Source organism: Cygnus olor, chromosome 1, assembly GCF_009769625.2.
Source record: "Cygnus olor isolate bCygOlo1 chromosome 1, bCygOlo1.pri.v2, whole genome shotgun sequence".
Classification (NCBI taxonomy): Eukaryota; Metazoa; Chordata; class Aves; order Anseriformes; family Anatidae; genus Cygnus; species Cygnus olor.
In genome coordinates this window covers 164,449,222-164,462,818 of record NC_049169.1, presented here as the reverse complement: position 1 = coordinate 164,462,818, position 13,597 = coordinate 164,449,222, and the positions used below count along the sequence as shown (strand labels likewise).

Here is a 13,597-nt window from a genome sequence, read left to right as displayed (position 1 = left end):
TCTTTTAATTGTCATTCTCATAGTAACCTGTTAGTTGGAAACAGACTCAAAATGAATGCAATTTATGATATCTTGGAGTCAAAATTAATACATTAAGAATGTATTAAAAATATTGAAATTTACACCCACTTAAAGCTAGTATTTTCTACAACAGTAAGTAGAAGAGATACCAGTTGAATTATGCTGAAACCAAAAACCATTGAGGACAAAAGCTCAAAACTACAGCTTTAAATAGTACAGGCATGTCAATGTAAAAATTCAGATTAAATATCTGAACAATCACATCTGATTAAAGCTTAACATAGATTTCTTCACGTTTAGCACTTGCAGTCCCAAGATTAAATGCTCAAAAGTTGGAAAAAAAGATGTAAAGGAAAAAGGCATGAGTGCTGGGCTAAGGAAGAACAAGGGTAAGAAAACTTACAGGTACTACATATATATATATATATAAATACTATACATATACATGTATATACATACTTTATTATAAATATATGTATACATATGTATATGTATACATAATATATACATGCATATATATTATCTATACACATATAAAAATATATACATATGTAAAAAGGTATAGCTTCCCTGTCATATGATCTGAAGAGAACTCAGAAATTGCAAAGATGTCAAATGCCAGTGTTAGAGAGCACACGTTCCTGGCACTTGCCAAGAGCACATTGGGAAGATTACGTTATTCTTTAAGTTTCTTACACTATTACACACTCCCATACGCAGCCTTTTGTGGGGGAAGTGACCCCTGCTGTTCAAGTCAGGCAGAAAACCAAACAAAACCCAGAAAACACCCAAGGATGCCAAGCACCTCGTGCTGTGCAGCCACTTACCAACTCAACACCAACTGAAGGGTCTTCCTTCCTGCCGTCAGGCCACCCCCACCACGCCTTATCACGGCTCAAGGCCCCATTTCCGTGCCATCCACGACCCCAACCACCTCCAGAGGGGCACAGCGGGGAGCACCGGGGCAGCAGCTGGAGGGTGCCCATGTTAGCACCACCCCTCGCCCCCCTCCCATAAGGCAGCCGCCTCCTCCTCCTCCTCAGGGCCCCGGCGGCGCCCCATTTCTTCTCCCTCATCTTTCCGCTTCCCGCGGGCAGCGATGTCCGAAACGAACAAAAAAATAGGATGGTGAAAGGCTGCTCTGACATACGGCCCCGCCGGCAGGACGGGCAGGTGCCGTGCGAGGCTGGCACCCGTGGGCTGGTTTAGCCCGTGACAGCCGCACGGCCAGCCCCGGCGGGGTCCCGTTATCCTGTACCGGCCCCGGATTGCAGCACGGGGCCGAGCCATCGCCCTGCTACCGGGCGGCCCGGGGCTCGCATCGCCCCCGTTGGCGAAAAGGGCGTCATCTCGCCCCAAGCCTCGCTGGGGGAGGGGAGGCGGGCACAGGTAGCCATGCCCCGGCCTCGGGGAGGGAGGGGTGCGGCAGAGCCCCCCGCCCGGTGATGGGCGCAGGGCCGGGATGGGCGCTCGTTACCTGCCCGGGTGGCTCCCCAGCTCCCGGTCGCTCAGCGCCGCCGTGTAAATCTTCCGGTATCTGTCGGCCAGGGCCTTCCCCGAGAGCAGCAGCTGGTAGCGGCCCCGGCAGCCCACCGACGGCGGCGCCAGGGCGCCCAGCCCGCCGGCCGAGCCCTCCTCGGGCCCCATGGGCGCGGAGCCGCCCGAGAGGAAGAAGAAGCCGCCCTCGGCCCCGGCGCAGGCGGCGGCTCCCGCAGAGGAGGCGGCGGCGGCGGCAGCGCTCATCCCCCTCCCCGCCCGCCCCCTGGTGGCTGCGCTGCCTCCCGGCCGGGCGCGGGCACGGACACGGCCGCAGGCGGCTCCCGCTGCCTTCACCGCCGGGGCCCGGCCATGGCGAGGCCGCCAAAGCCGCCCCGCGGGCTGCTCATCCGCCGGGGACGGGGCTGCGGGGACGCCGCTGCTCCTCCCCTCGGCGGCGGAGGGGAGCCAAACGCCCGCCCGAGCTCCGGCCGGGACCGTGCACCTCGGGGCCGGCAGCGGCCCGGCCGCCCGCTTCGCTTCCTCCTCCCGCTACCGGGGGGTGGAGGCCGGCGGCCGCCGCTTCCCCTCTGGAGTTTCTCCTCCGCTCCGCCGCCCTCGCCGCGCAGCCGCTCCGGCCCCACCTCCACCTCCCTCCTTCCCTGCCGGGGCCGGGCCGGGCGCATGCGCGAATCGGCACCGCCCGTTCCTTCCCCTCCCTCCATTACGGCGTGGAGCCGCCGGCCTTTAGAGGCCCCGGGGCGGCCCCGCGGAGCCCGAGACCCGCTCCCGCCCCTTCTATACGGAGGGAAAGGTCGTTTGGAGTCAGCCCCCGGTCCCCAGAGGGGAGGGTCGTCGCCATCCCCCCTCAGGCACCGTGGTGGCCAGAGCAACAGTGGCGGCTGAGCCGTGAGGTGGCAGCGCCCCGCCGCCCGGGGCTGTGCTCTGTAACGCTGTCACGAGCAGCAGTGCCCTCTCCACGCAGAAACACGGCCCCCGAAATGGGGTTGCCACGTTAGGCCTAGGTTTCCTCAAGTGTCCCTCACAGGCCCCACGATGCTTCATCTGCCTTTAGAGGATAGGAGAGGCAGTGCAGCGGGCACCCTTGCAGTGTGCTCCGTCTGTATTACCTCATTTTATCCTCCTCCTTGCCTTCCTTTCTCCTTAAAATTTCACTGATCTGTTGTGAGTTCAGCCCTGCGGTTTTGTCACGCTCCTTACAGCTTTACCCAGCTGAGGGCTTCAGGTGTACACCTCAGAGTACATGCTGTAAAAATAAAATAAAAAAGGAAAAAAAAATCCTCCTAAAATAAAACTGCATGCAAAATACATCTTAATCTAAGTCTGCCAAAAACTGTCACCCAAACAAGATGTATGCTGTCATTTATTATTATTTTCCCAAATGAAGGCCTGAAAAAAGCCTGTAATTCTGCTGATACTGAATACATCAGCATATACGTATTTGCAAACAACTTCCTGCGTAACAGCAAATGCAAGTCAATATGCGACTGTAATCTTTCTTAAGCTTATGTATAACTCCCCAACACTTAGGTATCCATGCCAAATTTCAAGCACTTTCTACAGAGAACTAGAGATATCAAAGATAATAAATTATACAGGTTTTCTTAGGGATAGCTCTCACAGTCAGAGAAAGATAGCCAGATTAGTGCCATCACTGGGAAAAAAGAGTGCTTTCTGAACGTAGAGGCAGAGACCATCCAAGAAGTACTTGAAATACTAACTACATAAAAAGCTTTCAAGTATAATTCTTATACTGTAACGTGTTTGGAGAAAGGAAAAAAAAAAAAAAAAAGGAAAAGGATAATCCAGCAGTGAGAGAAGGAACCACAGTGAGATAAGCACCGTGTCTTACAGTGCTAACCACCACCAAATTGCATTCCCTCTAGAAATCAGAATAATAATGCTTTCTAGTTCCTCTTTTAGAAACTACCTAAAATCATTCCTAGAGGCAAGAATACAGCAGAAGACAAGGGGACCCACCCAGGCACCCCCAGCACCTTTCATTTGGGTGTTTTGTTTCAACAGCTGCTAGTTTTCCTTCACCAATTACACATCCCCTGACAAATGCACTCCCTTCTGGTGTAACATTGCCTGTCATGTCTCTGCACTAATGCTGTTGTAGCCATCTTAATGTGTGTGCTATAAAAGCAAAGTTCTGGCAAAGTTTTATGAAAGTGATGCAATTTATTGCAATTCTTGCGTATTGCTCCACACTCTAGAAGTTGTCTGGGCTTGTGTTGTACAGAGCCACATGCGGCATCGCGAACTTTATTAGTAGTTGCAGCTTGGGGAGAACACTCTGCATCTCTTTATCTCAAGTTGTTTTGCCTTTTTTTTTTTTTTTTTGATCTCACCAATTATCCACAGTGCACAGTCCTCCACCCATAAGCTTCAGCCTAGGAAGAGCTGTAATATTTGGCAACAACCAACAGCACAACTGAGGACCCCAGGCACCAGCTGGAAAGCAGCTCTGCAGAAAAGGACCTGGGGGTCCCGGTGGACACCAAATTGAACATGGGCCAGCAGTGTGCCTTTGCTGCAAAGAATGCTAATGGTATCCTGGGCTGCATTAGGCAAATTTTTGCCAGCAGGTCACAGGAGCTGATCCTTCCCCTCTACCCAGTACTGGTGGGGCCATACCTGGCGTACTGGGTCCAGTTCTGGGCTCCCCAGTACTAGAGAGACCTGGGCATACTGCATACTTCTGCAGTTAGTGTAAGTGTGTACAGGTTCAAATTTGTGCCCAGAGGGAGAAGAAAAAAAAAAAAAAAGCTAACAGTTTTGGAGAATCAGTTTGCACCAGATTAGCCCTTTGTTTTATGTAGCTGCAGAGCTTTTTATCTAACAGGAGATGCTTAGAAGCCAGATTTATTATATCATCAAAACAGTCCCAGTCAACTAAAAGCTGTCATTTTTTGGTAGTTCTACTCTGCAACCAGAGCATATCTTACTTCTGACAATACTCTTTTCCTTTTTGGCAACATCTACTTGCTGTTATTGAATGAAGCACTTCGCCAGTCAGTCTCTCCCTCTTACTTTAAGGTGGGGTTTTCAGCAGTTGCTTTCGTGCACTTGGCAGCTTCATAAGTAGGTTTTAGCAGAACAAATTGTTCAGAAGTCATCCAGAATCAGAGTCTGACGGTTTGCCTTGTTGACTATCACTGCTCACATGAACATTGTATTGGCATGGGTTTCAACACAGCATTACAATAATTTCTAACAGGTAATTCTAAAGCTCCCATATCGTACATGACTGGATGTAAAGGGGAAAGTTCTACAATTTCATAATCCTTTTCAGTTTTTAATGATATTTCTAGGCCTTAATTTTTTAAGCTTTCAAACTGATACAAACCAATATAGTAATCTCTTCACAAGCAAAGAATACAGAATAAGATAACATCAAAATATGTAAACTAGGCCCTTTGTATGTTGGGTTGCAGCCAGAAAGTTATGAACCACAGAATTCAGTACTTCCGTGATAAAACTCATGATTTGCTACAATCTGTTGATGGTGGTTTTCTTGTTCACTAGAAGCAACTAGCTCTTGCTGTCACATGTTATCCACAAATAGGACTTAAAGCAGCAATGAGGAGAGGGACGAGAGAAATTATATATCTCAGTTACTAAACTGCTGTCACTATTAATATACTCTGTAAAGCTCTGAATATGATTAAAGTCACCTTTTTTTTTTTTTTTTTTTGAGAGACATCATTATTATTGGGGAAAAAAAATCACAACATTTCACAACATAATCCTTGTCCTGCACTTCTTAAGAGTTCTTTAATGATAAAAAGTGCAGGACAGGAACTATGTTGACTGTAAATACAAGGCCTTCTCCATTCCTACAATGGAGATGCTCATCTGCTTGTTTTCCAAGTGACAACTTCTTATGCTTACCCATCTTTAGCTTCTCTACACAGCCCATGAGAAGGAAAACAAAGCTCATGTATTAAAAAAAAAAAAAAAAAAGAGAGAGAAACACACCTCTAAGTTTAGTTGCTTTGCCATGTTTTTTTTGCAAGTCAAGTTTCCCCAACATTAATTGTAGAGAAGTGCTAGAAGGAAACTAATAAAAAACATGAAAACAAAACAAAGCATACATTTCATTTTATATGCCAGCTGTCACATATCCCAAAGAGCTTACTAACGTGAAAGTCTCTTTGTATACCCCTTCTCCAACTTTTGTTTTTATACTTTCTGTTGTGGTAACATTTTGCCTTTAGTTCTGCCTTAGCCAAACTGTGTCGTCTTCTCCTTGAAATTCTCTCTTTAAGACTGACTTTAGAAAAACAATTGTGCAAGCTTACAGCTCAGACATTTCATTATGCTGTACCATATGCATCAACTCTTGAAGTTAAGCTAATGATTTCTTTCAGGTACAGTAGTGAGATCAACAAAGAAACCCCCAGCATTTTACTTATAACATGGTGATATGACTGGTATTAGAATAAATAAGAATAGATACATGTTCCAATAAGCATGCTGTTCATGAGTAACTTTTTCCTTTCAAGGATGTAGCAATTAGTTATTTAACTCAGTCTTTTCCTTCATTCCTACAAAGATGGAATAGAAGAAATATTACCAAGGCATCGCCCTAAAAAGCAAGAAAAGTTACGCACAACGTTATAACCAACAGTACTGTAGCATGTGAATGAATTGGAAAAAAATAATTACAAGAACCAAAAAGAGTACTTGAAACCCACAAAGAGGACATTATCAATGATTTATAAAATATAATTGCTATGAAATTATTTAGGTTGAGAGAAAGATAAAATGTGGTTTCACATTCAAATCTACAGATGCCAGCCAACTTTGGAATTAGACTTTGTCCTTGGAAACCTCAAGTCCTGTCCCAGATAACATGAGATGTTTATTGGATTATTACATAAGATGAAGAAATAAAATATAGACTAAGATGCAATCCCATTCAGAAGTCCTACCATAGAAAAGTAGGAATGGAGGAATCACTTAAGTCTTCAAGACCAGTCCTCCACCAGAAATGATGCAACAGACACGGGGACTGTAGGTCATTTGCAAGACACAGAACACCTGCATTCTATTGAAACTTGGCTTGGCAGAAAAAAAACACCTTAACACTTCAAACGTTACTCTCCAAACAGTAATATGGCATATCCCAAAAAGAAAAATGGGATGAGATTATATTTCTGTTTGGACTGTGTCTTCATACAAGACTGAAATTACATTATTGAGACTTTTCAAATGGATAAAACAGGTCAATCTTAAACTAAAATTCCAGTCTCAGAGAAGGATGCCAGGAGTGTATTTAGGACAATTGTGAGAGCTTTGTAAGTCTAGCTAGGAGAGTGAAAAGATGATGCTGTAATCACAGAAGAAAGAAAACATACCATTCTAAGGTGCAACTGCCTGAAAACCCATGCAGTTATCCACAAATGTATTTTTAGTAACTGAAAGTTACTTTAAAAATTTCTGTTTTAAGAAACAGAAACCTTTGCACGAAGAGGATCATACAGTGCGACAGGAAGTGGACCTAAACACTATTCTACATATGAACAGATCTTCTGTATCTGGGAGAGTCAAAACCACATTGAAGAAATTTAGGCAATGCCTGAAACTAAATTTTGCTATCACTTTTTTTGATTAGTTCTGTTTTAGAAGGAGATAGAAGAGAAACATACCAGTAGAGGAGATAATACAGGAAAGGAAAAACTAAAACTGCTGCATATTGATAGATAGTACAAGGAATAAATGATAGCACAGTAAATAGAGCTGTGACAGACAACAAAAAATAGCAAGGTCATATCAGAGCACGATGGAGTACATATAAATATACTCAAATTTCTGTGTCTATAGACATTCCTTACTTATGTAAGAACAAGGGCCACTGACCCACCTATGTAGAGTTATTTTATTAGAGTTTCTGAGGATGTGAGCTTATTAAAATTTGGAATTGATCTCAGTTGATCTAATCACTTCCTGTATCACAAAGAAGAAATATGCTTGTGACTCTTGGACACTTCTGAGATGCTGGGCACATTACCTTGGCCCAAACATTATTCTAGCACATGGTATTCTACTGCCCAAGTTCCACTAGCAGTTCACTGGAACACAGCAATATCTTTGGATTTGATACTGATAACCAAATACTTCATTGGTTGAACTGGCAAATCTCAGCCAATATTGCTGTTCATTAGAGCTGCATGTTACTCATATTATTTTGAAAGGTGTTGAAGAGTGGTGGGCAACTGTCTCTTCTCACCCAACACCTAAATAAGTGTCATACACATACATATATAAATCATATATAAATGCCAGCAAACAGGAAAATTCTGAGGATGATGCCATGGCTCTTCCACTTTGACACAGAGAGTACAGCAAAGATTTCTCCACATTTATGTGGAGAATGTCCAGAAATTGGCCAGGACAGGTTGTAAACTTTGCAGTATTATGCCAGCACCTGTCAAAATAAGTTCTTCAATCTTAGAAATACAAATAGTTTATATGATGTTATCTATTGATTAAGAAAAAACCTTATGGGGGACTCAATAGTGGCCAAAAGAAGTGTGTCCAGGTTCCTTTGGACGGAAACAATACAAACAACATCAATAAGAACTGTAAACATATTTAGGAAGTCTCCAGTGGTGATAAAACACAGCAGATAAATGTTTTGGTGTCATCTAAAGCTTTAGAAATTTGCAGTTACCTATAAAAACATGATGAAATTAAGTCACAGATTGATACTTTTTGACACCTACCCTGTCTCTAGAGTATACAGAAAAATATTAAAACATGTTGCTAGCTGTAAAGTGAGCAAGAAAATAAGTTGAATACTTCATTAGTCAAGTGGTAGTGAAAGATGTGTAAATGAGATGATCTGGATATCTCATTGAGGGAGGAGAATTTCTTAATCTTAGTGGAAAGTGAGAGGTATCGTGTAGAAAGGTTGTTTGTGGTACAAGGAGAACACCAAGCACATAGGTAGAGTACAGCCTTGCACATAAGGAACAGAAGCAGAGAAGGATCACTAGTATTTTATATTTTCTATCTGCTTATATGGGCGTACTAAAAGTCTAAAGACCCTAGTCAAATTGTCTTAACATAAACAAGCATTCAATTTACATAATTGGCCTCGTTACCAATTGTGAGAGAGTTTACATAACTGGCAAGATAAAACATCATTACTTCTTCTTTAAAGAAAACAGAGAAGATTATGTCTGAGGGAGAATGGCAGCACATTAGGCATACTTCTATACTCAGAATGGCAGTGCAGCAAAGCCGTGACTAAATCACATAGATACATTTAATTTACTCTAGAAGAAGCTGTCTTAAGCACACAGGACATGATCCAGGTGGTGCCAACTGGCCCTGAAACAGGACCAACATTTTCCTCATTTATGTAGTGGTACATGCATAGACTTATGGACAGTTTAATGGCAATTGGTTTGGACTACAAAGGCTATGAAGGTTACCTACTATGAAGGTGATCTGTGAACTGAAATGTGGTGATCACAAAGAAATCCATTCTAATGCCATGATTACATTGAATATACTAAAAAATTCTGTTTAGAAGTGTTGTGATAATTAGATGTTTTAGAAGAATGTCTAAAATATTAGATGTTTTTAAAGGCCTAGATCTAGAGATAGGATAATTGACTAAAGGATATTAAGAGGAAAAGTTTAAACATAGAAACATTATTAAAAGCTGAGAATTTCCAAGTTAGTTTGCTTTGAGTCAGGGAAGAAGACAAATTAGCTTAAGCCTGGTGTTCAACTGCAAAATTAAGACAACTAGAATTAAAACAACCACAAAGTGGGAAAAAGAAAAATAAGGAGGAATGACTCAAGGAAGGTTTGTGAACTATGATCTCTTTCCTTCTAATAAGCAATGATAGTAAAGTTGCTAAAAGCACTAAGTATGTAACACGTTTGTTCTGTATTTGGAAAGTGCCTGCATTACCTTGAAGCAGTTGGGCACTTTGCATACCATTTTCATTAGTTCTTAAGTTAGATGTTAGGAAGTTCTACAGATTTTTTTTTTTATTATTTATTTATTTATTTTTTAACTGGTTATAGTGAAGAACCACATAAAAACCTTGGCTCAGGATACTCTCTCTTTTTTTTCCTAGAATTCCCTGGGACTCAAAGATCTATCAAAAGATAACTAGAACACTAAATCTATGCTAGTATCAAAAGTACAAACAGAATGAAAACAATAATTGCCCTGTAGTTATTTTAGCGTCTCTCCTCACTCAGGTAACAGAAAGGATTGCAAGGCTAGACAACCAAAGATGAAATAGCATAAGTTATGGTCTTAAAAAAATAAAGTAGATCTCATTAAATAAATCTTCTTTCTCTCTTTGAAAGAGCTACAAGCATAGCAATCAAAGTTAGTACTACAAAACATTCTGACTCAGACATCAACTCCATATAAAACAATAGACCATAAAATAAATAAACTGATTAACAAGTACTTCTCAAAAATATATATGCGATTAATCCTTTTATAGAATTTACTTCGATCACAATGTATACTTCATTGACTGGAGTCCAGCCCCGCTCTATAGTAAAAAAATAATGCTGTAAAAATAAATAAACAAAACAAAAGCACCCCTCACCAAAAAAAATCAAACAAAAAAACACATCCCCCAAGCTACAAGTTTTTTACAATTAAGTTACTTTATAGTTGTCTGTCTCCCCCCTCAAAAAAAAAATATTACTAATACATTTTTTTTCAAATAAAGATTTTACGTCTAGTATACTTTTGTATTTAAATGAAAAGCAATAAAAGTGGCGGGGTTGTGAGAACTGTCAGCCCTATACACCTACTGCAGTTAAACAGAGAAGCTTTATTTTACAAACAAACTCACAAAGAAAGCATTATTCAGTTCATCAAAGACCCACCACTATCCTTCAGGTCACACACAGTCCTCTCACCTTCTTTTTCTCATTCCCAATAATGAGGAACCCATACGCTATTACTGTAACACCTAACCACAGTGTTGTATCAAGAAGGACTTAATGTAATCCTTGATTACAGAATGGAGAAATGAAGAGGAAGAAAAGAGAAGTGATTGTATCTACATATACTGTACTGTTGAGGTCAGTGAGGAACAGGTTTATAATTACCATTTAAAAGATGAATTTGAAATTCTTGGAGAGAATATTAGAAAGAGACAGCTATTCCTGTTTCTCTTGCTTCAGCTTTATGAATGAGATATCCTTAAGTCTGTATAAAGGCATAGAGATATAGGTACTGGGAGCAACCTACAAAATAACTAGTCATATACATCTGGACTATCTCCACCCCTTTGTTCCAGAACCACTTACAGGCGATGGGAGAATAGGACTGTTTGCAACACAGTGCTCAAAATAATCTGGAAGCACCATGTGTCTAACTGCTGAATTTAGGATAACTTGATGAGCTTCTTAGCACTTTTCTCCTTTCGAAGCAGTTATTGGAATAATGTTTTTAAAGCAATGAAATACGATTTAAAGTTAGCTAGCTACGTTTTGGTGAAATTTTCAAGTATTTTCTGCTCACAACGTAAATCAGAGAAACATAAAAAAGAAGTTATTAGCCTCTGCTAATTCACACTTGGAATAGTGCAAGTTAACCTACAACTCCTGTAGGATAGTCATTCTTGTTACAAAACGGAAGATTTATTTTATCTAATTTTAGTCATCTAAAGGTTAGGTATCTCAGATTAATCTGGCTTAAAATTTAATTAAGTACGTAACATATCTCAGTCTAGCATGAGCAGCAAATAATCAGTCTCCCCCAGGCAGGACTCACTTTAACCACCTATATATTACCTGTTTTGCCCATACTTGTTAAGATCTTTCCATTGTAAATAAAAAGAGACAAGTACCTCCAGAGAGCAATTTATCCCACCTGTCCTTAGCACCTGTTTTTCTGGTGGAATGAATTGCCCTCCAGAGGTACCCACCATATTTTAATTAGAGCTTGAAACTGATAAATAGTACATAAAAGGTGTAGACCTCTGTTAATTAGGTAGTTGTGATACTTTTTCAAGTTCTTTGCTCGTCTTGATGCTATGCAAAGTAGCAAAATGTGAAGGCAGATATGGCTCATGGTGCAAATCTTTCTAACATGAGATGATGGAGCCATGCTTTTAATTTCTGCTATTAGAAGGCTTTTTTTTTTTTTTTTTTTTGGATTATAGGTGAGCATTGAATGCATTTGCACCTTCAGCTATTGCTCTCTTTTATTTTAAGAGCTAGTAAAATCAAAATGCATTCATTCATTCTAGCCCTTAAATTCTCACTTACTCATTTTCACTAGAGGCTTTCCGGCAAGCCCTACCAACCTTGTTTCTTGAACTCCACAGTAGAGAAAGTTGTATTGCAAAGTTCCAGAATCTTGCTTGCTAGCTACTGTAATTTTATTTTTCATATCAGTTCAATTTCATCTGAAGCCATATCCCAGTATAGTCCTTAGACCTTAATTACTCAAAGCTGCTAGCCATTGCTTATCGTATTAATTTCCCATTGCACTTAAAACAGTCCATTTTTTTTTATCCAGGAATTGCTTTGGGGCTGCTGCACTAAGGTGTCTGGGCAGCTGATCTAGATGCGTGTCAGATGCAAGTCCTTAAATGTTTTTGCTAGATCTTCTTACCTCACAAATTTCTAGAATTTTATTTCTGCTGTGCTTTGAGGAAAACAGGGACTTATTATATTCTTGTTTGAACTTCAGTTAATATGTTTATGCTTAGACTGTGGATTTCATAATAAATTTTTATTATTGCAATCTTTTAGATATATGTAAAGATAAGATTATCCCTGCTATTCTTCTCCTGGAGTAGGCTTTTCCATAATATTGAAGAACAGACCAAGGCTAGCTCTAAAAAAATCCAAGACCTTCTGAATTTTTGTACTCAACAACAGCTCTGTATAAATATTAAGGCTACTCAGGATTTTTGGGTTTGCAGAAATCCACTCAGGGAAAATTCAGATTTAAGAAGTTTATTTTATTTGGATTAAATGAATTAAATGATGGACATGTTGATAAACAGCAGTTAGTTTACCATCAGAAAGACTCTAGTTACCCTTTAAAAGCATAGTTAATGTCTAGAGAGGAGAGGAAAGCTATATTTTTATTAAGTTGGAAAGTCTTGGATGTTTGATAAAATTGTTTTTGAAAGCACCCAAGTTCAAAGTTAAGTTATATTAGTTACTTAGCTATGGAGATTTGGTAATAGAAGATAACATAAATTTGTTTTAAATGAATGTGCTTAATAGTAGCCAATCTAATGTTTTAGAAATGTTTTGGAAATGAATAGTTTGGGTAGCTTAGAAAGTATAAAAGGTTTGAAGAGAAAAGAAACTTATTTCTTTGAAGATTTCCCCATAATCTGTTTATGAACATGAAGCTATGCTTTCTGGCAGGTCATTTTAAACGTAAGCAAACAAGCAGACTGGAGCTTTGATTCTAGTAATTAAATAAGTTTTAGCCTTGCTTCTTGATTTCTACTGAATTTAGCCTATAAATTCCTTTAATAATCCTAAAGCAAATAGTTCACTATGAATGTAGCAAAAGGAACAAGTGTTGACTGAGCCTTTTCTAGTCATGATCTGAATAGACAGCCAAACTTTTAGAGCTTTAAATGTTAGTAAGAGATGGATCAGCCAGTAGTACATTTTGGAAAAGAAGATTAGAAAGCTTCTTAAGAAAAACAAATGTATTCTCTTTATTTGCTTATTTGACTTCCTTTCTGCTATATTAATGGTACTTAAGCCAATCTAAACTGTGGAATGGAGGGGAATGTCCTGACATCTGGGTCCAGCTACAATCTCCAGCTGCATTCCAGCTTCATGTCAGACTGAGAGCTATCCTTCATCATCTTCCTCTTTCCCCTCTTGTTCGTTTATGAAAGCTTAGGGAACACAAAGTCATTTATCTGTGTATCAACCACACAGCTAGCGCTCACAAATATTAACATGCATGAATTATTTTTAAAAACCATAAAAGACATACCTTGCAACGTAATTTGTCAGGAGATAATGAGGGAAAAAAAAAAAAAGATACTCAACAGGAAACAATGATTAAAAAGAGACAGAAATGGATTCATAAAATGTT

The 13,597-nt window shown here is 40.5% G+C and overlaps 1 protein-coding gene across 20 annotated transcripts in view; it reads right to left on the bottom strand.

Annotated features, from left to right (window-relative positions):
• MYCBP2 (MYC binding protein 2) overlaps nt 1–2,133 on the bottom strand; it is a 196,025-nt gene extending 193,892 nt beyond the window's left edge. For 19 of the 20 annotated variants that reach the window (XM_040539587.1, XM_040539595.1, XM_040539597.1 and 16 more), the window contains exon 1: nt 1,499–2,133. In XM_040539587.1, coding sequence (XP_040395521.1) covers nt 1,499–1,764 — 266 coding nt within the window. In that variant the 5' untranslated portion in view covers nt 1,765–2,133. The remainder of the gene's footprint in view (nt 1–1,498) is intronic. The other variant, XM_040539748.1, reaches the window with a different exon arrangement.
• Between the last annotated feature and the right edge of the window lie 11,464 nt (nt 2,134–13,597).